At 45.2% G+C, this 27,812-nt stretch overlaps 1 protein-coding gene across 3 annotated transcripts in view; it reads right to left on the bottom strand.

Annotated features, from left to right (window-relative positions):
• COL26A1 (collagen type XXVI alpha 1 chain) overlaps positions 1–27,812 on the bottom strand; it is a 230,196-nt gene that overhangs the window by 189,249 nt on the left and 13,135 nt on the right. For all 3 annotated transcript variants that reach the window (XM_008166173.4, XM_008166174.4, XM_024103472.3), the window contains exon 2: positions 6,260–6,382. In XM_008166173.4, coding sequence (XP_008164395.1) covers positions 6,260–6,382 — 123 coding nt within the window. The remainder of the gene's footprint in view (positions 1–6,259; positions 6,383–27,812) is intronic.

Genomic DNA, 27,812 nt, shown 5'->3' with positions numbered 1-27,812 from the left:
TGGTCTCAGACAGGGCATAGACAGAGGTGTCTCTACTGTTAAGGTGTACTGCACAAGGCTGAAGCCAGGGATCACTGGGAAGAAGCCGAAAGACCAAGGAGGAGATGTCAGTCAGCAGGGGTGTGAATGACTGAGTCCGGTATTGTCAGATTCACAGATTTTCAGACCAAAAGGGGCCATTCTGATAATCTAGTCTGATGTCCTTTATAACACAGGGCATAGACCTTCCCCACAATAACTCCTAGAGCAGGATGTTAGAAAAACATCCAATCCTGATTTAAAATGGTCAGTGATGAGGAGTCCACCATGACCCTTGGAAAGCTGTTCCAATGGTTAATGATTCTCAGTGTAAAAATATATGTCTTATTTCCAGTCTGAATTTGTCTAGCTTCAACTTCTAGCCATTGCATTGTGTTAGACCTTTCTCTGCTACACTGAAGAGTCCATTATTAAATATGTATTCCCTATATAGGTACATATAAGCTGTAATTAAGTCGCCCCTTAACCTTCTCTTTTTTAAGCTAAATAAATTGAGCTTTTGAGTCTATCGCTAAAGGATTAGAAAACATGCCTTATAATCATTCTCCTGGCTCTTCTCTGACCCCCTCTCCAATTTAACAACATCCTTTTTGAATTGTGGGCACCAGAACTGAACACAGTATTCCAGCAGTGGTTGCGACAGTGCCAAATACAGAGGTAAAATAACCCCCCCTTAACTCCTACTTGAGATTCCCCTGTTTATGCATCCCAGGATCACATTAGCTGTCTTGGCCACAGCATCACATTGGAAGCTCATTTTCAGCTTATTAGCCGCTACAACCCCCAAATCTTTTTCAGAGTCACCGCTTCCCAGGTCAGAGTCTCCCATCGCGCAAGTATGGCCTCTATTCCTTGTACCTAGATGTATATGTTCACATTTAGCCGTTTTACAGTTACATTTTGAGACCTATCAGTTAGCCAGTTTTTAATCCATTTAATGTGCGCCATGTTAATTTTAGATCATTCTAGTTTTTTTAAATTAAAATGTCACGTGGTACCAAGTCAAAAGCCTTAGGCAAGTCTACATATTTATGTCAATACCTTTATCAACCAAACTTGTAATCTCATTAAAAAAAAATCAAGTTAGTTAGGATCTATTTTCCATAAACCCCTGATGATTTGCATTAATTACATTAACCCCCTTTAGTTCGTTATTAATTCATTTATAAAAGTTCTTTCTTGGAAAAGGTCTCTTGAAGCACTCTATGGGCAACACAACGATCGTGAGACCAAACTGAGCTGCCAATACAAACAAGGCTTCTTCACCCAGTACCATGGATGTGAGGATCTTCTTAGCACTACAATAGTGGTTAAATCAGAAAGATTATTCCCCCTCCCCCCGCCCCGACCTAGGCACTTGCCAGGCACAACAAAAGAGATCTTTCTTTGATGTCTCATCCGAAAGAATGACACTTCCCACACAACACAGTACGTCCCCACTGCGGCCAGTCTAGTTGCTGAGATTCCATACAGCTAGCCTGTAGAGTGTGATCAGCCCCATGCATTAGCCAGGAATGCGGACTGGTGCTGCTCCACTAGGAGCATCACTAAGGGTGATGAATGTACCCTGCAGATTACAGTGTTAAATAATAGCAGAGGGAAAGAAAGAAAGAAAGAAAGAAAGAAAGAAAGAAAGAAAGAAAGAAAGAAAGAAAGAAAGAAAGAAAGAAAGAAAGAAAGAAAGAAAGAATCAACGCAGCAGAGAGATACAGGAACAACAGAAAGCAAACAGGGATGGGGAACTCAACACGGGCTGTTCAAGAAAACAGTCGCTGTACAAATTAAACCTGCAGTGAAGCAAAGGCCATCATTACTGATTAAGTCCTTGGGCATCAAACTATTTCAGATATTTTATGGAGAGAGAGAGAGCGCGAGAGAGAGAGAGAGAGAGAGAGACTCCGCTACTGGAAAGACCACCAACCAGGACAAATGGGATCTCATCAAAAACAACTGGAAACCACTGGCCTGCACTCTACTCCCAGATGTCTGGACACTTTCGCATCGAGCAAAGCTCACGCTTAAACGTGCAGCTCTTCACAGCAGCTTTCTCTGGGATTCAGATCTGTCTCTTTGTGAAATCAAGCTGAGCTGTCAGGCCACAAAGAAAGGGCTTGGGGGCCGCTCGAGTGTGCAGGGGCCTGGGTCTGCCCATGTTAAATGGTGTTCCACAACACAAGAGCCACCAGAAGATGAATGAGTGCCCTCCAACTGCGTTGTCTCAATACTGATGCACAGAAGTTTACCAGGGCCGGGTTCGAGAGGAAATCTGAGTTTATACAAGATAGCCAGAGATGGATGCGCCAATCATATGACTTGAGCACTCCCAATCTGAGAGACGTCCTGGCCAAAGGCCAGCCTGTTTGCCTGATGAGGCTGTCCAGCTAAAAAGGTCACAAATTCAGCCAGCACTTTAGAGATGCACTAAGAACTGCCTTGGAAATTATGCTATTGGGAGTCACAAGATGGTGCTATTATAGACATCCATGAATTCCGTTCAACTGAAGGGACAGGCAGCGTAACACAGGTGACCCAAGGAGAGCTGTAAGAAGCTGATCTTCATTTCTTGGGCTTGGGTTACAAAAGGTTGCACTCTTGTCTCATGGCAATGGTCAGCATCCATTGATTCCAGGGGCTACTTTTACCTCCTTGTGAAAAATCAAAATGTAAATAAGATCATCCCACCCTCCACCAAAAAAAAAAAAAAAAAAAAAATCTCAAAGTAATGCAACCAATTAAAAAAATAGAGGCACCTCAGATGGAGATAATGGATACCTCTCAATCAGCTACCATCTCTGAATCTCAGGGGCTTTGCCGACATGGCACTTGTTCTCAAAACCGTTCCTTCTCTGCAGTGACCTCTTCAACTGAGAATACAATGTGCCACCTAGAGCAGGTGTGTGCTAGTCCTGTTTTTCCATTGTCAGTAACTGAGTAGGCTCATGTCCCTTCTGTCAGCCCCCTTCTGGAGGTCCTCAAGAAACAGAGAGCCAGGGACAGCCTCAGGTTCGTTTAGGTGTCTTTTGTGCCTCCAGTATGATTGAAACTGGGTGGGTATGATGTATGACCTAGTGCACAGGGTATCGTGGTGACCTAAGAAGCATGCCAGCCATTCAGTTTGGAATCTAGCGTTCTCCCCAAATTGCAGTAGAGATGGGGGGTAGCATTTCAGTGTTCATGTCAGAAAATATATCTTCTGGTCCGTTTCTACCTGGAGGAATCTCTGCCTGATAACAATTTCATGAAATTGCCTTAATTAAAAGCCATAGGTAGCATGGCTCAAGGCCAGTCTGGACAGAGAGTTTTCTTGTGTTCTAGTCCATGTCCTGGGAGCACAGGCCAGCAATTGGGCAGTAGGGTTACCAACTTTCTAATTGCAGAAGACTGACACCCCACCCCCGTGCCCTGCCCCTTCCCTGAGGCCTTGCCCTTGCCCCACCCCCTCTCCGAGGCCCCACCTCCACTCTCTCTCTCCCCCCCACCCTCACTCACTTTCATTGGGCTGGGACAGGGGACTGGAATGGGGTGAGGGCTCCAGCTGGGGTTGTGGGCTCCAGGGTGGGGCCAGAAATGAAGGGTTAGGATGTGGGAGGGGGCTCTGGGCTGGGGGTGCAGGCTCTGGGGTGCAGGAGGGGGCTCCAGGCTGAAGCAGAGGGGTTCAGAGTGTGGGAGCAGGCTCAGGGCTGGGGCAGAGGGTTGGGGTGTGGGCTCCAGGAGGAGGCTCAGGGCTGGGATTGGGGTGTGGGAGGGAGTGCAGGCTCTGGGAGGAAGTTTGAGTGCAGGAAGGGGTTCCAACCTTGGGAGGGGGTTGGGATGCAGGAGGGGGTTCGGGCTCCAGCCAGGAGGCGCTTACCTCAGGCGCCTCCCAATCCACAGCGCAGCACGGATAAGGCAGGCTCCCTGTCTGACCTGGCTCCACGTGGCTCCCGGAAGCAGATGGCATGTCCGGCTCCTAGGCGCAGGGGCAGCCGGTAGCTCTGCACAGTGCATGCTATCTGAGCCCACAGGCGCCACCCCTGCATCTCCTATTGTCCACAGTTCCCGGACAATGGGCGCTGCAGAGCCAGTGCTCAGGGTGTGGGCAGCGCACGGAGCTTCGTTGATCGCCCCTGCGCCTAGGGGCTGCAGGGACATGCCGGCTGCTTCCTGGAGCTAGGGCATGCATGGAGCCTGCCTTAGCCCTGATGTACCGCTGACCGGACTTTTAATGGCCTGGTCAGCGGTGCTAACCTTTTCAACCAGGCGTTCCAGTCGAAAATCGGATGCCTGGCATTCCTATTGGGCAGTTGCATCCCAGAGAGGCAGCTCCCAACTGAGATCTTAAGTGTCAGTAACCTCAAACTATTTCAGTGCCAAGGCTTCTGACATTTTTAAATTTAGTGTTGTAGTGGTGTGGGTCCCCGGACATTAGAGACACAAGGTGGGTGAGGTAATATTGGACCAACTTCTGTTGCTGAGAGAGAGAAGTTTTTGAGCTTACACAGAGACCTTCAGGTCTCTTCAGTCTTTAGTGACATGAAGAAGAGCTCTGTGTAAGCCCAAAACCTTCTCTCTCTCACCAACCGAAGTTGGTCCAATAAAAGGTATTACCTCAGCCACCTTGTCTCTCATTTTTAAATTTATGCATTCTTAATTTAAGCTTTTCTCTTGCCAATCATTCCATTGATATTCTTCACTGTCCTCAAATAAGCAGCCAGAACAATTCAGGCTAATAGTCTTCAGGCTATTAGAAAAATTACTTAAGACAGAAAACCATCCAGCCAAGTTAGAATGTCACAAAACTGAACATCAAAAAAACAAAAACAAAAAAACTCTGGGTTTATAGTTGCTAGAATTTTCATAGATAAACATCAATTTTATACCATTTTTTCTTTTCAGTGAATATACCTACTTAATTAGTAGCTTTACAAGTATGTAGATAGGATGTTGATCCAATAACATGATTGATTATTTGTTAGCAGTGTAGCTTCATTCACATTTTAAAAAGAAGAATGGGCAAGAATTTGGCAAGTTTTTTTAAAACTGTATTTAAAGGTTAACATGCACTCGTAAGAGGAATGGAGCACCAAAAAAGGTAGGTCTGGGAAATTTTAAAATCTCAGCAGAAGTTTGGTCACAAGAATGTAAGATATAAAATGTCCCACGTAAAGCAGTCGTTGAAATAAGACCAAATACCAAACCACATAAATGAAAGTTGAGTAAGACTGACCAGTGGCCAAATGAAAACGGAGAACCAAGAGCATTAACAGCAAGGTGAAAAATTAAAATTCCCAACGAATACTATCATCGGTGAAGCTCAGTATTTGATGGATGCTTTTTGAAGAGGGTGGAACTATATTCTGCCTTCATTACCATCAAGACATTTCATTACTAAATTTGAGATTATCTCAAACCCTGTTCTGTAGCTGTTGGTAACAAAGTGGTGATAAATAATTCCATTCACTTTGTTGGCTAATTTAAGGCTGCAGCCCAATAGATTACTAGAATTGTCTAGCAGGTAGGACAAAGTCCTGGAAGTCAAGAAGCCTTAGGCAAGTCACGACCTCTGTGCTGAGGTTTCTGATCTGTGAAGTGGGGATATTGAACACCACACCTCTGTAAAGGTCACGGAGACCTGTGGATGAAGAGTACCTTATGAGAGCTCAAATTTGTAAGGTGCTCTGAAGTCAATGGGAATTAAGAGCTCTGAGCACCTTGCAAGATCTGGCTCCCAGCATCAAGTACTTTCATCATCCCTGCATTAGCCCATAATCTCTGGGAACCTACCAGGATGAAATCCAATCCTGGCACAGGTCTCACGTGACAATGAGTTTGGTGGCCTTATCTTAGTCCCTCATTGGCTCTGGTGCACATCAAAAAGCCCCGCCGCAGGTCACAGCACTTGGGGTTCTTGGAGAGCCAGAGTAGTGGTATTTCAGGTCAGTAATGCCAGGTGCCTCAATAAAACTGTATGAGGAAGCTTGCACAGCTAAATGCCACACAGAGCAAAGCTACAGACATAGGTAGGGTACTGATTTCAGTTATACCAGTATAAATCAGGAGCAACTCCTTTAACTTCAATGAGTTACTTCCAATTTATACTGGGTTAACTAAGCTCAGAATCCAGCCCCATACGGCCCAATCCTACATGTTTTGCTTAGCCCAGATACCCATTAACTGAATCAGAAGTGCAAGGCCCAGTCCGCAGTTTGAATATACAACATGAGACGTTAACGGCTTTTACCTCACTAAGTTGGCACAAGGTCCTGGCCACCGGCAGCTCTGATAAACCCTCTGGATCACGGTCTCCGAGCCATTCTGCACTTGACAGGAAACTGTCCGCGTAACTGTGTAGTGACACCAGTGCCTGCAAAGAAAAAGGACACTTTAAATCCCAGTAATGCAGCAAGCTTAGTAGCATACATCAGTCTACTGCTAGCTATGTTTACCCAAACATTTGCAATCCTCCAAACGTTGTCTCAAGGAGATCTTCTGCACCAGCTAATCAAAGAAATTAGAGAGAGAAGAAACCTAATACACCATCTTGTCTGTTCCCCAGAGGCCAGAATTTCCTACAGTGCATTATCTGGTCTCCTTTCAGACATCATAAGTGATGAGACTCAGGACGGTCTTTCCAATAGTCTCCCAAAGATTCAGCCTAAATTTTACTTGCCTTAATTTCATCCCATTACTTCTGGCATTATTCCCCCCGACTCCCTTCCACTCTGAACAATTCCTTACACTTTGGGTGTTTAACATTTTCAGATAGTTGGGGTTTACTATTAATAACTTTCTGCAAGGTGCTGTACAGACACTGTTGCTGACCCCAAAGAGTGTACAATCTAAAGAGGCAAGACAAAGGTAGCATGAGACCACTTTAAAGATGGGAAACTGAGGCACAGAGCGATTAAGTCATATAGAAAGCCTGTGGCATAGCCAGGAATTGAAACCGGGGCTCCCAAGTCCCAGTCTAGTGGTTTGATAAGAGCATCCTTCCTGTCCTCTAGATAATTGCTTTTAATCTTCGTGAATATAATTGTTATTCAAATAATCCCCACTCAAAGAAAAAAAAAATCTCATTAAGGGGTGTTTAGATCCAACCAGGCAGTCTCCCTTTTGCCAACACAATCTACACTCGCCAAACCTGTGCCCACATTTTTGCTCTTGTACCTGAACAGAGGCAGCGGATGAGTCCTGACGTTCCTACCTGTCCAGAGTGCAAAAATCAGGGAGAGCAGTGTGAGGCGCCCAAATTGAGCCTAAAGGTAACCTTCATGCTCAAAATACATGAGGGAGCTTTGCAGGCACAAGACGCCCACAAAAGGATTCTCTATTTAAGGTAGCAGGTAACCTTCAGAAAAGGCTCTGGTGCCGTATTGTTCACTGCCATCAGCTTTTGATGAACAAGGAGGATGGTGCCTTCGGATGTTTTACCCTGGGGGGGTTGCAGTGTTGTCACTACTAGGGTTACCATATTTAACAAATAAAAAAAGAGGACCCTCCAAGGGGCCCAGGCCCCGCCCATTTCCCACCCCCAGCCCTGCCCCAACTCCACCCCTTCCCTGCCCCAACCCCACCCTAACTCCGCCCCTCCTCCCTCCCACTCCCAGCCACGTGAAAAGGGCTCCCCTTACCGGATTCACGGTTTGCCGGGCAGCCCCCAGACCCTGTGCCCCCGGCCGGTGCTTTCCCAGCGCTGCCGGAGCCCGGGAGGGGACGTGCCCGGCTGGCGGCTGGGGTCCGGAGGCAAGGGGGCTGCCTGAAGCCCATAGCGCTCGGGCAGCTCAGCTCTTAAACAGAGCCGAAGAGTCAGGGGAGGAGCAGAGCAGCCGCGGGAGGGGAAGTGCCCAGCCGGCATTTTCCCAGACATGTTCGGCTTTTTGGCAATTCCCCCCAGACGGGGGTTTGATTACCAAAAAGCCGGACATGTCCGGGAAAAACTGGATGTATGGTAACCCTAGTCACTACACCAACATAGTTGTACTGATGGAAACACTTACAGTAGATGTGCTCCGCTGATGTAAAGTGAGACTTCTCCCAGCATGGCTTACCTAGGTTTCAAACCCTAGTGCAAGATCAGCACCTGTACAACTACACCAAAGCAAAGACACCCAGTGTAGCCAATCCTTCATTCTGTGGGTACGGCAAGGGTCCCCAACCTCGTTTGCTTGAATTGCCCTACCCCTGTGCACATAGGTGCACTCCCTCCTCCAACCTACTCTTCCCTGTTCCCTTCAATGGCCATTCTCTCTTGCCTGCCTTTCCTTTGTCCTTTTCAGCTTCTGTTCTTTCCCCCCTTCTCTGCTTTCTAATTTATTTCCTTTTGTTGATTCTCCTGCCATCTCCCCAGGAGGGTCCATGATCTTCAAAGCGAGGGGGAGACTCGCACCTGTAGCTCCACAGGGCTAGGATGAATGCATTCGAACTGCTACGTCAAGTGCTGCGGGATCAGAGCAGAGAATCAGTCGTCTGACCCCACAGCTACAAACAGGGCTGGCAGCTGCTGCGGGAACAGGGAAGGAAGGGAGTGGCTTTCAAATAGCTGCCATTGCTCCACCTGCAGCCATGGGAGCCCATTAACAGCAGCAATCCAAAACCCACGCAGCTTTTCTGGTCGATGTTGCTCCCGTTGACTCTGGACTAGCATGCCACCCCCTCTTAGGGTGACCAGATGTCCTGATTTTATAGGGACAGTCCTGATATTTGGGGCTGTGTCTCATATAGGCACCTATTACCCTCCCCACTTCATCCCTGTCCCAATTTTTCACACTTGCTATCTGGTCACCCTCCCCGCACCTCAAGGGAACCCACTGTGACCTTTCACTCCATATTGTTTATGAAAATATGTTTATGATATGAATATGACATAACTGAGATGTACTTTACGCAAGATGGTTCATGTAAGAGATCATTGGAAAGGTTATGATTTACTGAATGTGATTATCCAATGTGTATGCCTGTATCACTTCTGTATCTGAAGTTAAGAATATAGACTATGTATTTGTACTTCAGCTATGCTACTTTGGGTGTCACCCCCAACCAGCCCATTAGCAAAGACAATGGACTGTGAAAGAGCTTAATCTTCCTATGGACGCTCCAGACAGCCTACGAGTAATGGCTCCCACAGCCCTGCAGAAACATGGCTCCCACCGCCCTCTTTATTAACTACAAAAGGTGAATTTTAAGTGTCTAAAAATATTTCTTGTTTATAGTATAACCCCATTTGTGCAATTCATAATGGGGGGGAGGGTAAGAGGCTGTGCATACCTTCCTCCACATTGAGGGAGGAGGCAGATTTCATAATATACCGTTGGGTCTGCACTCCAAGGCAGGTGGACACCTGAATGCTGGGGCAAGTCTCTTAAGATGAGGCTTCCCAGCACTGATCTCAGTATCTGTGTCAATCTGCAGCTGGGTGTGGCCCTGCCTGCATGTGTGCTGGAGGAGGCTTAATAGCCTGGCTCAGCAAGACAGGTAAAAAGGGTGCCCTGGCTGGCAGAACAGGCGAGCTCAGTGATATCCCAACACATCAGGGGGCACCTTAAGGGGTCCAACCCATCACACCCCTGTGTTACAGTCACATCCCAACTATTTCCCAAGCCTGTAAGCGATGTGCGGGAATTGGAGAGCCATTTCTCTCAGAGGTTTATTAATATTCTGCAGTATTTTTCAGGCCTATTTTTATCGCTTGACTCAGATGGGTATTAATGTGACCTTGTGCCACTGGGCCCTCTCTCTAGAGGCTGGAAAACGGTTGACGCTGCAGGACTCCACTGTGGGAAAAGGCCTAGAGTGGTTTCGCTGCTCCAGCTGTCACTTTGGGGGATTCTTGCCAGGCAACCTTGGGAAGAGGAATCAGGAGAAGCTAAGTAGGAAACTATGTTAAAGATTTAAATGAAGAGATAATACTGGTTTGCATTGCCATATGCGGTACAATCCCACATCACAGGATGAAGATTTGATGGCAATAAAACATTATCAGTGCTGTGTCATTTATTCATATGCCATATCTCATTTATAGGAGCAACTCAGCTTTGACCACATTGGGCTGTAATGTTTAAAGATACAAAGCATGTAGCTTGCAAAGATGATGTTCCAAACGAATTCCAGTGAATGTCTGGGGATAATAGACATCCTGTTTCGTACAAATACATAATACTAATATCTGGGCTCTGGATCCAAACTCCATAATATCCAAGTGTCATTGCTACCCTCTGAATCATGCTTTAAGTCAGGGTTGCCTACATAGGGAATTGAGCTGCAAGATGCAAAAATGTTAATGAAAGCTCAAATCATCCTCTGAAGATATTTGATCCTTTAATGGGCTGTAAACAGCTTCCATGAATTAAGATTAAGGAGAAAGAGAGGGAGAATGTAACAAAGATGGGGTGGGGAGAGGATTGGAGAAAGGAGTTGGTTTCAGATTGGACTAGAAAATACACATTATACTGTGGTTAGCTCCATTTCAGCTCTCAGCCTTAATGGGAGGATTTGCTTAAGGACTGTAGGATAGGGCTCTCTGTTCTGGGGCATTATCATCACATGTACAGCAAAGCACCAAGAGTTTCCATTTGAGTGCAAGAAAGGTATGGCAGTATAGTGCTTCCCCAATGTACATGTTTAGCACAGCACTTGCAGTTAATCGTACAATCCCCACACACAGCTGTCCAAACCACCATATGCACACACACTTCACGTCATGCAAAGCAAGTGCCAAGCGTGCAAAATAGAAGGAGGGAACGAAAGAAGAAAAAAATATATATTTCCCCCAAATCATCAGGCACCATAAAAGGCTTCTCATTAATAGGCAACGAGGAAAAATTATTCCTAGCCCTGGGAGAAAGGAGACATTGAACGACGCAGCAATCTGCAACGGATGACGAATGGACACTACTGACAAATGGAACAAACCAAAACACACTACGTAGCCTTATCCTGGGCAGATCTTACTTATCACATACCTCCCATAGCTCAGGGTTTCTCCTTAGACTTTGACCACACTTTTCTAGTTTGCCCTTCCAATAAAGGCTCATTGAATGGACTACTCCCCATTATAGGCAATATCCCTATAGTTATAAACTGCAGACGTATGCCCCCAGCCTGTTCCCTCGGAACTTTCTTCTGTTGATTTCAATGGGCACAGAAGAACAAATTGGAAGAGAAAAATGCTTCTGTTACGCTGCGGAGATGTTTAACTGAGACTACAGTGAGTTTGATTCTCCCCACACTGCTTTTATGCTACTATAACTCTGACTTCAGTGGACATATTCCTGTTTCACTCTGGGAGAAACAAATCCAACTCCCTTTGTTTCTCTTTTTCACTTGCCTGGACAAAGTGTTTCTCTGTAGCACACCAGACAAGCTCATAACTACATGGACACTGAAATCCAATACATCAGATGACAGCATGGGATCTTGCTATTCCAGAGGGCACAACATGAGTGGAGAAAAACGCAGGCTCTGGAAATGGATGCATAACATGCTAGAGAGGAGGTGGTACTAGGCCACCTTGGTGCAAAAAGCAACAGCAGCCATTTGGATCGGTCATTTAAAAAGAGATTAAAGACCAACAATATTGCTTTCTGCCTTTGGCTAGTCGACAGCCAGACCCAAACGCTGCATTTTGGGCCCCTCTAGTGAATTTCGTCCCCTTACTTTAGGAACTAAAATATTTAGCACAGCTAGGTGGCAATGGGTGGATTGCCACCGTCAAAAGCTACTACATGCGTATTGTGAAGTAAAGCGGTTTTCTATGAGCCATGTCTTTAAGAATACAGTGGGGAGCCCTAGTCTGTATTCAGGGCACTTCTTGTGGATTAGTCAAAAATGGCTGCAATTAAAGTGCGTTTCCCACACATGCACACGCGCGCATGCACACACACACACACACGAGAGAGAGAATAGTGTGTGTGCGCGCACACTTGCTTTTTGGATATTTTGGAGATTTTCATGCATGAATGGCAGCTTGGTACTTACCCAGGTCAATGGGAATTTGGCTTTGAATCATCACTGGTGCCCATGAAAACCTGGGCAAGGGTGTTTGTTCCCCTTTGTTGACCGGCCCACATAAAGGGAGAGTAGCCTGACACTGCTTACAGCTGATCGGCTTAGTCATTGAACTCCAGTGATAAAGGCCTGTGCTTTCATGGGAAGTGGAATGGGATCACGTGCATTAACTTACCGCAAAGTGGATTGGTGCCTGGAAGAGCTTTTCAATTAAGAATTATTTTCCCATTAAGCAAGTTGATCTATGTGGGCTCCAGGGCCGGCTCCAGCTATTTTGCTGCCCCAAGTGGCGAAGAAAAAAACAAAACAACCATAAACCCGATTGGCGGCACTTCGGCGGCAGCTCTACCCCCACCGCTTCATCCTTCATTCCCAATCTGCCTCTTCCGCGGCACTTCGGAGACAGCTCAAAGAGGAAGAGAGGAACTGAGGGACCCGCCGCAGAAGACCCAGATGTGCTGCCCCTTTTCATTGGCCACCCCAAGCACCTGCTTCCTTTGCTGGTGCCTGGAGCCGGTCCTGGTGGGCTCAAGCGTATCAGTTAAAAAGAGAAAATGTTTATCCCCCAAGTATTCTACCGTGGACTAGAAGAAGAGAGTCACAATAAAGTGACAAGAACCCATCTAGATCACTGTCGGGCCTACCAGAAAGATAACATCTATAATTTAGGGGCCATGTGCTATAATAGTGCAATGACTTTAATGCAATGACACGGACACACAAAGAGATTTCTCCTTTCAAAGCCACAATCTCAGTAGGAACAGTCCCCAGAGTGTGAGCAGGCATTGCAGTGCCTCAGACTAAAAGTGATGAAAGACCCCCGTCTTTGCTTACACACAGACTATAAATGACCCTTTACATTATAGACAGATGCTAGTAAGAAAGGTTTAGGAGTATTACTGGCACAGGTCCAGGATGACAGAGAACGTATTATTGCTTATGCAAGGAGGAGACTCAAGCCAAGTAAATGTAATGACCCAAATTACAGCTCCTTAAAGGTTGGAGCTGCTAGATCTTAAATGTGTCCATCGTTGATATGTTTAGCAAATGCCTTACAGAATTTACACTCCACTGATTAGTTTAGAGAAGTTGTCAATTTATTGTCAATTGTCCAGCTTTTCCATTCTGCACGCCACTTCACGAGAAATACTCTCCACCCACCCCAATTTAATTCTTGAAAAATGTTCCATTCTGCAGACCACCAGGAAGGCTTCCATGGACCGTTGGGGAACTGCAGACTGTAGTTTGTTAGCCATTGAATTAGAAAAAACTCAAGCTTGGAGCTGTAGAGTAATGTTGTCAGCTAGGATTGAGAAACAACATAGAGATGCCATTAGACATCCTAGGAGATGTACAAAAAAAAAAAAAAAAAAAAAAAAAAAAAAAAAAACCAACAACAACAACCAGGAGCACGGTGACATCTTAAAAAGATGTAACATTTATTTGGGCATAAACTTTCGTGGGGGAAAAAACCACTTCTTCAGATGCATGGAGTGAAAATTACAGATACAGGCATAGATACACTAGCACATGAAGAAAAAGGAGTTACCTTACAAGTGGAGAACCAGTGTTGACAAGGCCAATTCAGTCGGGGTGGATGTGATCCACTTCCAATAATTGATGAGGAGGTGTCAATACCAAGAGAGGGGAAGTTGCTTTTGTAGTGAGCCAGCCACTCCCAGTCCCTATTCAAGCCCAAATCAATGGTGTCAAGTTTGCAAATGAGTTGTAGCTCTGCGGTTGCTCTTTGAAGGCTGTTTTTGAAGTTTTTTTGTTGAAGGATGGCTACTTTTAAATCTGTTATTGAATGTCCAGGGAGATTGAAGTGTTCCCCTACTCTCCTATAAGTGTGCCAGTATCTATGCCGGTATCTAATTTTCATTCCATGCATTTGAAGAAGTGGATTTTTTAACCCACGAAAGCTTATGGCCCAAATAAATCAGTTAGTCTTTAAGATGCCACCAGACTCCTCGTTGTTTTTGTGGATACAGACTAACACGGCTACCCCTCTGATACTTAGGAGATTTACAGTGTAGAGTGGGAAGATGAGGGAGGGCTACAAACGTGTTAGCTCGGACATTCCAGGATGTCAAGTGGTAGCGAACTCAACTCTGTTCAAGCCTGTTTGGGCAGAGACCTGCTAGGAGGTTCTCAGCAACTGCTACTATGACAGTATTAACAGGCTGGAGGCTTTTGCCTAACACACCCTGTTAACAGATGCCCAGAAAGGGTTAAATGGATTCTGTTGTCTCACTAAGGCAGATGACTCATTACCCCACCTGGACATAAGGGAGATGACAGAGAGGCTGACTGACTATCTAGGGTGTGGGCTGAGCAGTCCTGAGGGAGGAACTCAAAGAGCAGCCAACCCTGGACAGAAGGCTTGAGCTGCACTTCATTATTGTCAATTTCTGTATTAATAAAGCCAGACACTAGGCAGGGGGTAAGCTTTTGAGCTTGGCATAGAGCAGGTTGGGAAAGCCATCTCTTTAGAACCCCCATTTGGATGAAAATAAACTCAAGCAAGAGTCTCTAGGGTCATATTTCTTCCTAAAATTTCTGCACAGCCGGCAATCCTGCAATAAGAGAGAACAGAAGGGACAACAGAGGGAGGGGAAATCAGAGGTAACACAAGTGCAGCTGTCTAAAACATTCTAACCTCCAAAAGAGGCCATATACCCAGCTCTCAACAGCAAATTAACGACTAGTTTAATTGTGTTGGCTTGGAGTAACCAAAAAGCTATTTCACTGGGGGAAAGGGAGTGAAGACAGATAGGAGAGAGACAAATGAACAATACAAAAAAAAAAAAAAAAAAGCAAGGAGGTTTGCAAATATACAGTTTTTTAAACCCACTGCCCTAGAATAAATATTTGCAAATACTTAACTTTTTCCATTTTAAGCACAAGTAAAGACTGTATGGCTAAAGCAAACAAGAAGTCCTGTCCACAGCAGCAAATGTAGATTGGTTTAGTCTATGAAACAATACGAGCTCAGCCTCTGAGCTTAATCCAGCCTCAGGTTTTAGTCAAAGGGCTACAGCTTAGAAATGAAAGCCGTTACATTCTTACTTAGTCCCCCTTTTCGCTGGGGGACCATGCTTCAATTTCATAATTGAAAACTGAAATAGTACCATGTCCCTTTAAAAAAAAATAATAATAATAATAAAAGAAATAAAAGACTACAGTATGCAGTATTCAGGACCTTCTGTCTCATGTACTCAGCAAACTGGATAATGTAGACACAAGCTCCGTGACAAGTTCACACTAGTCCAATGCACTGCACTTTCAAACAGTCCTAGAAGCTAGGCCATTTACCTTGGTGCAGAGCCAACTGAAAGGAGATATCATGGCTTCTGTGCCACCCACCCACAAGCAGCACATACATGGCACATGCAGTACAAGAAGTCAGTCACTAGCGATCAGTCAGCTAGACTGAACTGGGCTGAGACAGAGGAAAGCAGCAAACTCTCTTGGAATTGTAGCTGTTCTAGAAGGGTGGTTTTTACCAACACCTGTCTCATGAATTTGGACAAAAGTTGATTGCACCCTACTGAGCCTCTGCTACAAAGTTGGTGTTTCTATTCCTTGTAGTTTGCCCTATAGCTTTTAGCTGTGTAAACAACTGCACTGAATTATCTTTTTGTTTTCATAAGGATAACAGACTGTATGTTATACTTAGCATAGATCAACATTTAGGGCGCAGAAAACAGTAGGAGTGTTTTGAGAAGTAGAGCGATTTTCCCGAGTTTCCTCATAACATTTTTCACTGGCGCGATCAATTTCCCTGCAATACTGGAAAGGAATTTCAATAAAAATCAAAAGGTCGCTGACTTTTAGTGAGAAAAAGATGCTGATTGACTCAACGAAAGTAAACCATGCCCTATTCTCTTTGCAAATAGCACAGTGTCCTACTTGCCTTGCCAGAACAGCAATCCATACATTGCACTGCAAAGCCTACAGTTGGAAGGAGTCAGTTATTTATATATCCCAGAGACTGGCAGCAGAAGCTGCTCCTGTGCATGCCAAGAAATCGCCGACCTGAAGGCTGCCAGGCACCTAGACTTTCTCTTCACACATAGACACACACTATTCCCCTCTTATTCACAGACATACACTTTCACCCTACCCTCCATCATTAAGCCGTGCCTGTATTGCGGTCTCCAATACTGTGACCTGACTGAAAAGAGTTCAACGTGTTCCACTAGCGAGAATGGTTCTAAGCTGAATAGAGATGAGCTTGATCCCCTCTTTAAACATTTCACAAGACAGAGCTGAACTTTCCCCCACGTTGAGAGGTGTCTAGATCCAGGGTTACAGTTCAGCTGTTTCAAGGAAAGTTCAGAACTGGGTGCCAATTTGTCCAAAGTTCAGGGATGCTCAGATCTGGGGAGTTGTTTAGGTCCATCTCTAGCATGTAGATATGTACCTGGCCCTTATCACCACTGTCATGCTATCTGGAGTGGCTCGCGACTGTGAATGCCTGCCTCCAGGCAGACTGTCAAAACAGGGCAGACACCCCAAACTGGTGGTATGTTCTATAATGTGGTGTGTTCACCAACCCAGTAAGAAATGTGAACTCCTGAAACACTAATAACAGTCTTACCATGGAGTCAGTCCCCTCAGGCTCCAGCCTATCTGGATACCCAGGCAAGCTGGACTTGGCAATAAATGGCCACTCCCCCCCCCAAAAAAAATCACAAAATATTCAGGTTGTTCCCAGTCCCAAGAGACCAATAACTTTTGTACCTTAGATCTCACAAAGACAATACCTGTAGCCAATTCTGCAATAAAAACTAATTAAAGTTTTATTAACTAAGAAAAAGCAGTCTTATTTACAGGTTAAAGCAAGCAAGCATATAAACACAAAGGAACTTCAATCTAAATCCTAAGAGTGATAGAGCTATAGTGATCTGTCAATTCAAAATGTCTTTGAGGGCAAACTCAGGGATATCCCTGGGGGATGTTTCGCTTTAGTTTAGAGCAGGGGTCCCCAGTGCAGTGCCCACGGGTGCCATGGCGCCCGCTGGGGCATCCATGTGTGCCCACCTACTGGGCGCTGGACAAGCAGCCGCCGAAATGCCGCCGTGAAGCGGCAACGGCAAGAAGTGCTACCACCGCGGTGACGCCTCTTGACGCTGCTTCACGATGGCATTTCGGCGGCTGCTTGTCCAGCGGCCATGGTCCTTGGCGGGCAGTCGTCCGGCACCCACCCCATGGAAAAGCTTGGGGACCACTGGTTTAGAGTCTCTGGCTCAGAGAGTTCTAACAGCAAAGAGATGATCATTTTTCCTTATGACGCATTTTTATATGTTCTTCCCTCAGAAATAAAGCTGATAGCAAGTTTCCATGCAGGTCCCTCCTTCATGGGGTCAGGGGAGGAATGCACTTAAAGGCTTTGATCCTTGATCTCGCACAATGGCTCGTTTGCATTTAACGAACAGGATTTAACATCATCTTGTTAGAGACCATCATTTGCATTCCACAAGGCTTGAGTTACCTAGTCACAGAGGTTTACAAGGCAAATGCTTGCTCTCGGTTTAGAACATTGGGTATTGTTGAGTGAGAACAATACATGCAGCCTCCCACAAGCATTTTATGAAACACTAAACACATTCTTATCAACTTAAGGTCTAATATCTATTTTGATAATGCTAAGACACAGGTGAACAAGACTGGTTTCCAGCTACACATTGAGTGAGCCCGGGGCCTTGGTCTGCCAGCCTCACAACCCCAACATCCCAGCATCTCACACTCATTAATGGATTGTATCTTCACTCCTGTGAGGAAGGAGACAGGGTCACCATTTTTACAGATGAGACACTGAAGCATGGAGGAATTAAGGGATTTGCCCAAGGTCACACAGGAAGTACATGGCTGAGTGAAGGCACTGAACCCAGATCACCCCAGTCCCAGTGGCCTACCCGCTAGTTTATACTTCCTAACCTTCATAAAGACTTGGAACACACTGTCCTGTTCGTAATGACATACGAAACTCACATAACTCGATGCCTAGAAACTACAGTGATGGGTGCATTGGAAAGCCAGAAAGGCAAAACAACCAGTTCCGTCCTTGGGGGTACTGGAACCATGCAACTGTTTTACAGAAGGCAAAGGTGGAAAAACTAATCTTTAAGCATTAGCATTTGAGGAGGGCAAGGGAAGCCAAAACTGATCAAGGGAGAGAATAGCTATTATTTATACCCAGAAGAAAAGAGGTTATGCCTAGAAAAAGGCTGTTACGATCATGGATATCAGCTCTGGAGGAAGGAAAAGCGGCAGAAGATCTTCAGAGCAGTCAATCGCTGCCCAGGCACCGCGAGAGCGGTAGGAAACCTTTGGAAGATGAGCAGCATTATTTATCCAGGTAAAGGAATGGAGCCATCTGGAGAGGAAAGGAGTGAGGGATTTCAACTCTCTCGGTGTTTTGTCAATCAGAGAATTAAGAACATTTGGCACAGGCCTGACAACACCTGGTGTGTTGTCAGAACGGCCATTACTCCTAGAGGAATCCTCTACTTTAGCAGTGAAAATTAACTCAGTCTCCACCCTGGCTGTACTCTTCAGCTGCTCCTGAGACCAAGTGTTCTTAACTGTGATTTGCTGGGTTTGTAATGTGGCAGCTGACTTTCCTATGCCATTACTCCCAGGGTTGAACTTCTTAACATTCATAAGAAATTACACAAAGTTGCACCTTAATCCCCTGCAATAAATGAAATTACCTAGTTGAGGAAAAAAACATTATAGTAATTAAGAGCCTAGAAACAGCACAATCTTTAGCAGTGAGAACAGAACTGAGCCCCTGGGTAATAAAAACCATGTTAAGAAGAATGGATCTAATCTCCCTTAATCACAAGTTTTGGTATTGACACCATCAGCAACATTTGGACTGTGGCCAGTGGCGGATTAATAATTTTGCTGCGCCTAGGCCGGGAAATAATTGCCACCCTGGCCCCGCCCCGACTCCGCCCTTTCCCCGCCCCATTCCAACCCCCTCCCCCAAAGTCCCCGCCCCAACTCCGCCCCCTCCCTTCCCCTATTGGATCCCTTCCCCAAATCCCCACCCCCACCTCTTCCCCCAGCGTGCAGCGTTCCCCCTCCTCCCCCTCCCTCCTGGCCCCACGAAACAGCTGTTTCGCGGCACAAGCACTGGGAGGGGAGAGAAACAGGACACGGCGGCGCGCTTGCAGAGGAGGCAGAGGTGAGCTGGAGCAGCGGTACGGGCGCAGAGGGGATTCCGCCCCTGCAAATTTGCCGGCCTAGGCAATAATACGGCGCTGATTGTGGCATCTACAGTCCTATTTCATCCCACCAGAACATATCTGCTCGGAGGACAGAAGTTTCTGTATAGAAACCCAGCAGCAGAGAGAACTTCATGATTGTGTTAAAATGGTGTAAATTGAGTATTTGATGCAGGTTTTGACCAATGATGTTCCAAATTCCTTCTGTAGATTAACTAGCTAAACAAAAAGTGGGCCAGGATCTGGTAACAGTCTCCACAATAGCTTTATTCTGCAGCTGCTCCACTTGACCTGGATATAGAATGTTCTCCACAGCACAAGCCCCATGTACCAGGCACTAAGGAACACAGACTGAATGCTCGGAAAACAAGAGAGGTAGAGGGAGGGGCAGGCGTTCCTCAATAAGTAAGTAGGATCCATTCTATGGATAAAATAGAACTGCTCTCCTGTAAAGGCAGAAGACCGCTCATCTTTGGTTCAATAGGCTCTGGATGTTCTAATAAGCAAGAGTAGCACATAAGTAGCTCAGACGAATCCACAGGAAGCCTCAATTTATAGGCAGAGCTGGTCACATCTATTATTAGGGTTGCCTTACACTTCCCTGCTTGTACCATTGCCAGGCTAACCATTTAGGGTGAAGTTTTCCATGCTGGATGTCTCTCTCCCTCAGGCTGAGCTCTTTTTGGAAAATTTCAGCCAAAACAGTTCAGGGAACGGTTACGGGAACAAGGCCAAGGACAAACACATTGTATTGCCCATGTTCACAGAGTCGGACAACCTTTTCGTTGAGAAGCTCTAGCACCTCCATGCCTTGGGATTGGGACTTGAACTTCAGCAGGTGGGTGGCTTTCGTTTCAGAGCTATCACTTGAGCCTTCCCTGTGAAAGTCTGCCCAAATTTGGTCAAGTTATAAGCCTTGGGAAAAGCTGCTGTTTGCACATGCTCAGCAGAGACATGCTTAGCTTTGCAGCGCTTTCCTGAAGATTCCACCTGCACTGAGCAGGTTCGAGCTCAGGGCTGCAGGGGCATGAGCAGGACTTTCCCTGCAATTTCATCTCCCAGCTGCACCAGGCCATATTGCCTCCAGGTCTGGGCACCAGAACTTAGAGCAGGGAGCTTGCCTCTCCTGTGCTCTCAACGCCCCGTCTATTAGGTCAACGCATCATGGAGGACAACATTGCTTGAATTGACTGCCCAAGAGACAAGAGCCAGACCTAGGGGAGGTGACTGGGAGCAAGGATGGAAAAAGGTGAGGGAGACGGAGATTTGAGGATAAACCAGAGGGAAGCCTGGGACTGGAGGGCAGACAGATCTGATGAGGAGCTGGGTTGTGGGGATGGGAGAAACTGGGATTGGCTGGGCAAGGAGACTGGGATGAGAAGCCTGGGAGCAGAGACTGGATGGGCTAGGTGAAACGAATGGGACTGGGATAAAGAGCAAGGGGTGAGAAAGAGACCGGATTGGAACTTTGCCCAACACTCCCATCCAGAGCCTGGAATGGAACCCAAGATTCCCAAGTCTCACCGTTCCTCTGATGTCAGTAAATATCTGTGAAACCCACAGGCAAAGTGTCTCATTCTCTTTCAGTGCTGGTCCACATAGAGGATGCCAACCTACTACTGCTATCATGTGCTCGGTTAGCTCAAGTGGCAGTGGTCAGTGGGGTGCATCTGAAGGGTTCGACCCTGCTAATAAGCCATATAGGTGTCAATATGATGCCACTTGTTGGCATTTCTATTTTCAGTTTGCTTTTTTAAAAGCCCTAGAAAATTATACACACAAAATATGTGAAAGGACCTTAAGGTTGCAAAAGTCAAGCACTCAAAAGTTAAGAAATGCCAGAATTAAAGGTTGTGTGAGCACTGGGACAGAGCAGTGAATGAGGCAGGGGTTCTGTGTGGGGAAAAAAATAGCATGTGATCATGTAATTAAAAAGACTATCATAATGCATACACACAAAAGGGCAGAATTAAGGTTGCACAGGCAACCTTAATCTGGCATTTCCAAAATTTTCAGTGCTTGATTTTGCAATCTTAACAACATTCTTTTTAAGGCAGCTTTGTGTGTGGAGTATTAGATATAGGACATGAGGGAGGATGAGTTTGTCTGGCAGAGCCAGAAGGGTCTTGTTATTTATCTATAGGATGTCTGATTCCCCCCATCTTGCCAGTGACATGTTATGACTGAATCAAAGCCTATCAATTGTCTGCCTGAACCAGGTCCATCATCATGAAAATGAAGGGAGCTATTCCATGGCTTTAAATTCTCAACAGCTGACAGTGGCTTTCATTTCTTTGAGAGTCCTTTTCCTGAAGACTTAGTGTTATAAGCATTCCAGTACTTTGCAGTAATATGGGAGAGTTGTAATCAATGAGGGGGACAGTGGTTTCCGGCATTCACTTTGGGGGCAGAGGGAAGGGAAGAAAACACAAAAATATCCATGGAATTCAACTTTGCTGAAGTTGACTGACTGGCTGGAATTTGGCATTTGATATCCATGCAGTATGGAAATCGCGCACAATTACAACCAAGTATGTCATTTTTGCAAACCTGATAGCTGTCCATTTAAAAAGAAAGAAAAACCTGAGCCTACACATTTTTGCACAGTTGGATACTCACTTGCAGACTAGCCTCCCGTCTTCATATTTCCAGTACATTCACAGGACTGGTTTGTTCCTTTATAGAATTTTCCCTTTTCATTTCAAGGTCAGATTTTCTAGAGAGACACCGGTTAAAGCTGCAGGGCTGGAACTGGAGGGCAAAACACCATTTAAGTATTTGTTTAAAATATACTTTTGTTTCTGAAGAACACAATCAACACTTGCCTCTGAACTTGGCTGTTTGTTCCTGCTCTAGAATCCATGATCGAGAACTGTTGAAACTAAATGCAAAGAGCCCAATTCTCTCTCACACCAGTTTTATACCAGGGTAGCTATTGATTTCAGTGGACTTACTCCGGACTTAACATGAGAGCAACTGAGATCAGAATCAGGCTATATAAATTTAAACAGTACTGTGCAGTATTTGATATTATCAATAGAAATAACTTAGTCTCCAACCTATAAATACACCTCCTGCAATAAAGCACTAATAAGACTAAGCAAAACAATCTCTTTGACCTCTGAAAATAGGAATTGCTAATCAGTTACCTATGCACACAATCCTTGGAGTATAAACATCCTAAAATGGAATTTAATTAGATTCTGGTAAGATATCCTCCCTCAGATCAGGATCTGGCACCTGGTAGTCTACAACACATGGTTTGCATTTGTATGCCTTAATAGATAGTCATTAAGGACACAGGGCCTATTCCTGCAGCCTCTTTCCTCACACAAGTAGCCCCACAGGTTAACATGTAGCACTGAGACGCCGGTTCTGCCTTCTGATGCAAGGCTTATGCCTCTGTTGATGCCAATGGAGATTATGTTCAGTGGTGGAACTTTGCCCTGGAAGGGGACTGTACTGTTTCATGTAATATATTTTGCCTGCATATGCAGAAAAATTATCCTGAATACTACCCTTAAACTCAGTGGCAGCTATGAGGTGCTCCGGCTTTTTTTTTTTTTTACTATTATTAATTATTATTATTAAATAAAACAACCCACTAAAATCAGGTCACACATTTAAGCGCCTAAATATGGCCCTAGGAACCAAACTTTAAGCCCCCATTTTAAAATCTTGGCTATTGCATTTAGCACAACCCTCTTGAAAGGTTACACTGGAGAGTCCTGCCACAGAGCTTCTCTTGTCAGCAAGACACAAAACTATTGGACTCTTCCCCATTTCTTAGCAGAGGTTTAAAACTGCAGAGCTCTGTTGTGAGGTTGACGCCATTCCCTTTACAAGATGCACTACAGCATACACAATCCTATTCACGAAGTACCTCTGAATAATCAAAACTAGACCACAATAGCGAAAGAAACAAAAGTAAAATCATTGCTTTCCCCAAGCTCATGGGCAAGTAAACAAACTGACCCAATGAACAAAATTCCAGTCATTTTACATTGGGACTCCCCAGTTGTTTGGTCTTCTAAGAAGTAGCACCTGACTAGTTTCTACTATTTAGAGCCATTTATATATACAGCAGTACTTCAGCTTCGAAAGCTGTAGCTCCAAGAATAGAAATCCCAAGGAGAGAATATCGCATCTACTTTAAAGACTACACAAGGGTTGTTCTTGATGTTAATGTAAAATACTGAGCAGTGTTTTACAGATTCATACTGTGGACAAAGACGACACTGGCCACAGTAGTAACCTCTAGTCCCCATGCAACATCAGTAAAGGGCATTTTGCTACGCAAAACCCATTGCAAGACTTCGTTCGTGAGGTTTCCTCCTCCACATTGAGTCCTCAGGGCTTGGGGTGAAGAATCTTTATTCTCGGCATACAGTGACCTACTTGAGATGACCCGATCATTCGAAAAGCCCGATTTCCAAATATGACAAATGTTCCCACCACTGCTAACACCATCAGAAACAATGTTAACCACACAGTAATTCAGTGCCTTTTCTGTGCTTTGGCAGAATAGTCTGGTAATACCTTGTATGTCACCAGGATCTTTAAGTGTTCCAAAGTACGTATGAAAGCATTTTAATTGTTGCCTTTTGATCAAATACAAGTGGTACAGAGAACCCTGCTGCCTTCTAACCAGCACTTAATACACTGGCGTTTTTCATAGCACCAACCAAATGATACATCTCATCCACCCTGCATTCACAGACACACCTGCCTTCTTCAAGGAGCTCATTATCCCACCAGATGGCAGACATTGAGTGGCATTGTCTACTGAAAGCTCTGGGCTGTTGCACCACAGCTAGAAAATTAAACACTGAAAACCAAGTCCATCTCCATTCTCCAGACGGATTCCATCCACTTTAGCGTGTGCTGATTAACGAACAAGTGATCTTTCACCTTTTTATGTAGTGACTTACCCAGCAGCATTTAGCATGGCAATTAAAGTCCAATTAGCCCTCAATCTGAGGTCCAGAAAAGCCCTGGCTAAAGATGTCTGCTGCTGAAAGAAATGCAGCATCTGTTCCGTGTGTCGTTTTAGAGAACTTACAAGAGTCACCTAATACTGTTACCCAATAAATAAGGCTAGATGCAAAATGAAGGGGAAAATAATGCATCACTGAGCTACATATAGGAGCCAAGTGTGTGTGTTTGTTTTAAGGGCATGTCTCTCGGGTTCAAAATAAAGGCACCAAGACTTAGGCAAGATCCATTGTCTATTTCATTTGGACCATGACATTAAGTTAAGCTGCTGCAATAGAGATGAACTCTACATTAAGTTTAACACCGCATTGATTTGCCAAATCCTGAATGTATTTTCAGAAGCTTGGTGAAACCAGTTACTGGTTAGTTTCCATGTCAAAATGAGTCCATGTGTATAATCCAATTCTCCTAAACAGAGTGGAATTAACAAAGACAAATGGCTTTAAATCCCATTTATTCTACCATTCCTGATGATCAGCCTCTTAAAACATTGCCACCCTAGTTGAGCACTCAGTACAGTGTTTGGTTTGTATCAGGTGGCATAACAGTCCAAGTTGGAGGTGGGGCCACATCTTACCAAAGAGAAATTGAGCAACGTGAGTGTTGATCTGTGTAGAATTCACACTCACTTTTACATATAGCCAGAAAGGGGAGGTAGACCACCAGCTCTTTCTTCTGCAAAAAGCAGAGAGTGTAACTCCTCTTCCCGGCTTGAGTAAGCAATGCTCCCCTACAGCTCCTCTTCCTCGCTTGGGCCAGGGAGAGCTTCCTGACGGTTTCAATCTACTTTAAAACCACATCAATATGCAATGCTTGTACGATAGCCACCATTTTGGCGAATTCCAGGGACCGAACCAGGGACCTCCAGAACTAAAACCATGAGTCTCCATAGCTTGAGTTAGGGATCCAGGCTTGGTAGGTAAAAGCTGTAACAGAGACCCATAACCCTCTGTGGGTCAGGCACTGAAGGATGGGGACAGACGGACAGACACGCACACACAAAAAAGGGGGTTACATTTGCCATTAAGCCCAAATGCTAACCCAAGCTGCAGATTGGGGAATTCCTCAGGGACCAAGGGAGGGAGGAATTCTCCTTCCAGGATGCAGAGCAGTGTATTGTTCCATGGTGCCTCCCAAGCCTCAAGCAACGTCTACAGCACCTGTGTCCACCCATGCCACCACATAGGGTGAATGGCCAGTCAAACCACAGAGTGCCAGATCCTCCTTCTCCACCCCCACATCCCTGGTTTCTGAAGTGCCCAGGGAGCAGGCACCCATTGCATGGGCTAGCCAAATCCCGCACTGGTCCAATCAGGGCAGACAAATATACCATGTGACCAATGTGTCTAATCAGACCAGCTGGAATTTTAGTTTGTGAATATCAAAAGCTCATGTCAAAGAGTCACGTCAAAACAGTTCAACAACAGTGAACAGCAAACAAGTCTATTGACACAGAGATCTGCTCCTGGACGATTCACAATCAGAAAAATGCTGCATTCGACAAATACTTTGTTTGCTACACATAGTTCACCCGGCTCTAGTTACAATGTATCATAAGGTCTTGATTATAGGAGGAGGCTGAGCACATGTTCATAAACAAGACATGACCTAGAGTGCAATCCTTGCAATGAGTCAAGCGAAGAGGGAAAATTATGAATCTCCAGCAAGGATGTATTGTAAACTCAAATGAATATTCAGAACCTTTGTCATAATGCTCCCTGCTTACAAAGTGCAGTGGCCCAAAACGTAGCCAGATCCCAAACTAGTGCAAGGGACACTTCAGTGACCTGCCTGTTGCTGTGATGACTATAGCAACTAATACTTTGCATTGCTATAAGACTAATAAAGCATTGAGACAAATACAGCACCCCTGAATTGACCATCAGCAGAAGGGACTGAACCTGTGACTTTTGAATCTAAAAGCATGAGCCTCTACTGCCAAGCTAAAAGCCAGCTCTCTTAGCCAAGACTGTAGCAAGCTGAGTCTCTCTCTCTATGTGGACGAAACAGCAAGAGAGGACACAGAGCACCATCTCTGAGTGGATGTGGCTTACATACATTAATAAATTAAGCCCTGCAAAAGTCATGTGAAGTACTTTTCTCCAGACGGGGAAAACTGAGGCAGAGAATTAACTTGCCCAAACAGCACAGTAAATTTGCTGCACAGCCAGGAATGGAACCCAGCTCTGACACCCAGTCTCCCGCTCTTGTCAGCGGACAATGTTACCTAAATTTTCCAGAAGTGACTAGTGTTGTCAGTGCCTAACTTCAGATACTTTACAGGGTCCAATGTTAGAAAGAGCTGAACACCCCCTCTGAATAATCAGGTCCCTGTAGGTGTCAAATTGGGCACCCAAAATCTAGCCACCCCTGAGACGCTAGATCTATATATCATTTACTACTTAGCTTAATAATCATTGCAGGCAGGGACCATCTTTTTAGTCTGTGCTTGTGCAGCATCCAGCACAGTGGGGTCCCTAGTGCATGAGTGGGGATCGTAGGTGCTACAGTAATAATTTGGAAAAAACGAAGTTTTGTCCCAGTCACACCCAGTGGAGTTTCATGTGCAGGGAAACAGGAGTATCGGGGTTGCAATCTGTTGTAGGATCACAGAGCAGAGTTTTGCCCTCTGACAGAACGGTCATTGTTTTGACCCAAGTCAAGGGCCACATTCTGCAGAGTACTCAGAGTAGGGGAGCTACTATGAAGAACGGGACGGCTGTTTCGGTAACTTTGAGGTTAATCCATTTCTAGTGGCAAGAACAGATGCTTTCAAACAGCAGCAGCATTGCTGCCGTAATCACAGCAACACCCTTTGCAACCGTGTCCCTGCTCCAATGAGGAAGGCTAGGAGACTCCATCTCTTTTGTAGCATCTCTTTCTCACACAAGTACTTCATTCCAGGACCCCATTTTAATAAAGGGGTGAGGTCTAGTAGCCACTGAGTTACGAATGTGATTTTAATAAAGATTTAGCCCTTTATCCACAGCGAGAAAAAAAAAACCTCAATCAAAACGCCATGTAACGGTAATGCAATTACGACAACTTCCTTTGTGCTTGTTAGTAATTAGATGCATATGTGGCTGTACCCCACCAGCAGTTCACTTCTCACCTCTCTGTGTACAGCGTAGTCCTGCTCTTATCCTTGGGATACTGCATTGGTTACAATTCCACAAAAAATTGCATTCAGAAGGGCTGACCTACAACAGTCCCAAACTCATGCCAGTAAAACCCTTCTACCACGCTATCAGATTCAGAGTTATACTGTATATTAGGGGCTTGAGTCTCCTTTCATTTATACCAACATAACACTTGACATCTGTGGACTCCCTTACCCGGTGTGAATGGGAATAAAATAGAATCCATCCCCTATAGCTGGAGGGTGTTGGGATAGTTACAGATAAGGCTCGCTAAAAGCTGCCATTAAAGGCCTTTTCAGATTATAGGCTTCCAAAATAGTGTGACCATATGTCCTGATTTTATAGGGACAGTCCTGATTTTTGGGTCTTTTTCTTATATAGGCTCCTATTACCACCCCCCCCCCCCCCCCCCCACACA

Source organism: Chrysemys picta, chromosome 19, assembly GCF_011386835.1.
Source record: "Chrysemys picta bellii isolate R12L10 chromosome 19, ASM1138683v2, whole genome shotgun sequence".
Lineage (NCBI taxonomy): Eukaryota > Metazoa > Chordata > Testudines > Emydidae > Chrysemys > Chrysemys picta.
Note: the sequence above shows the minus strand (reverse complement) of the source record. Positions and strands in the feature narration are given on the sequence as shown.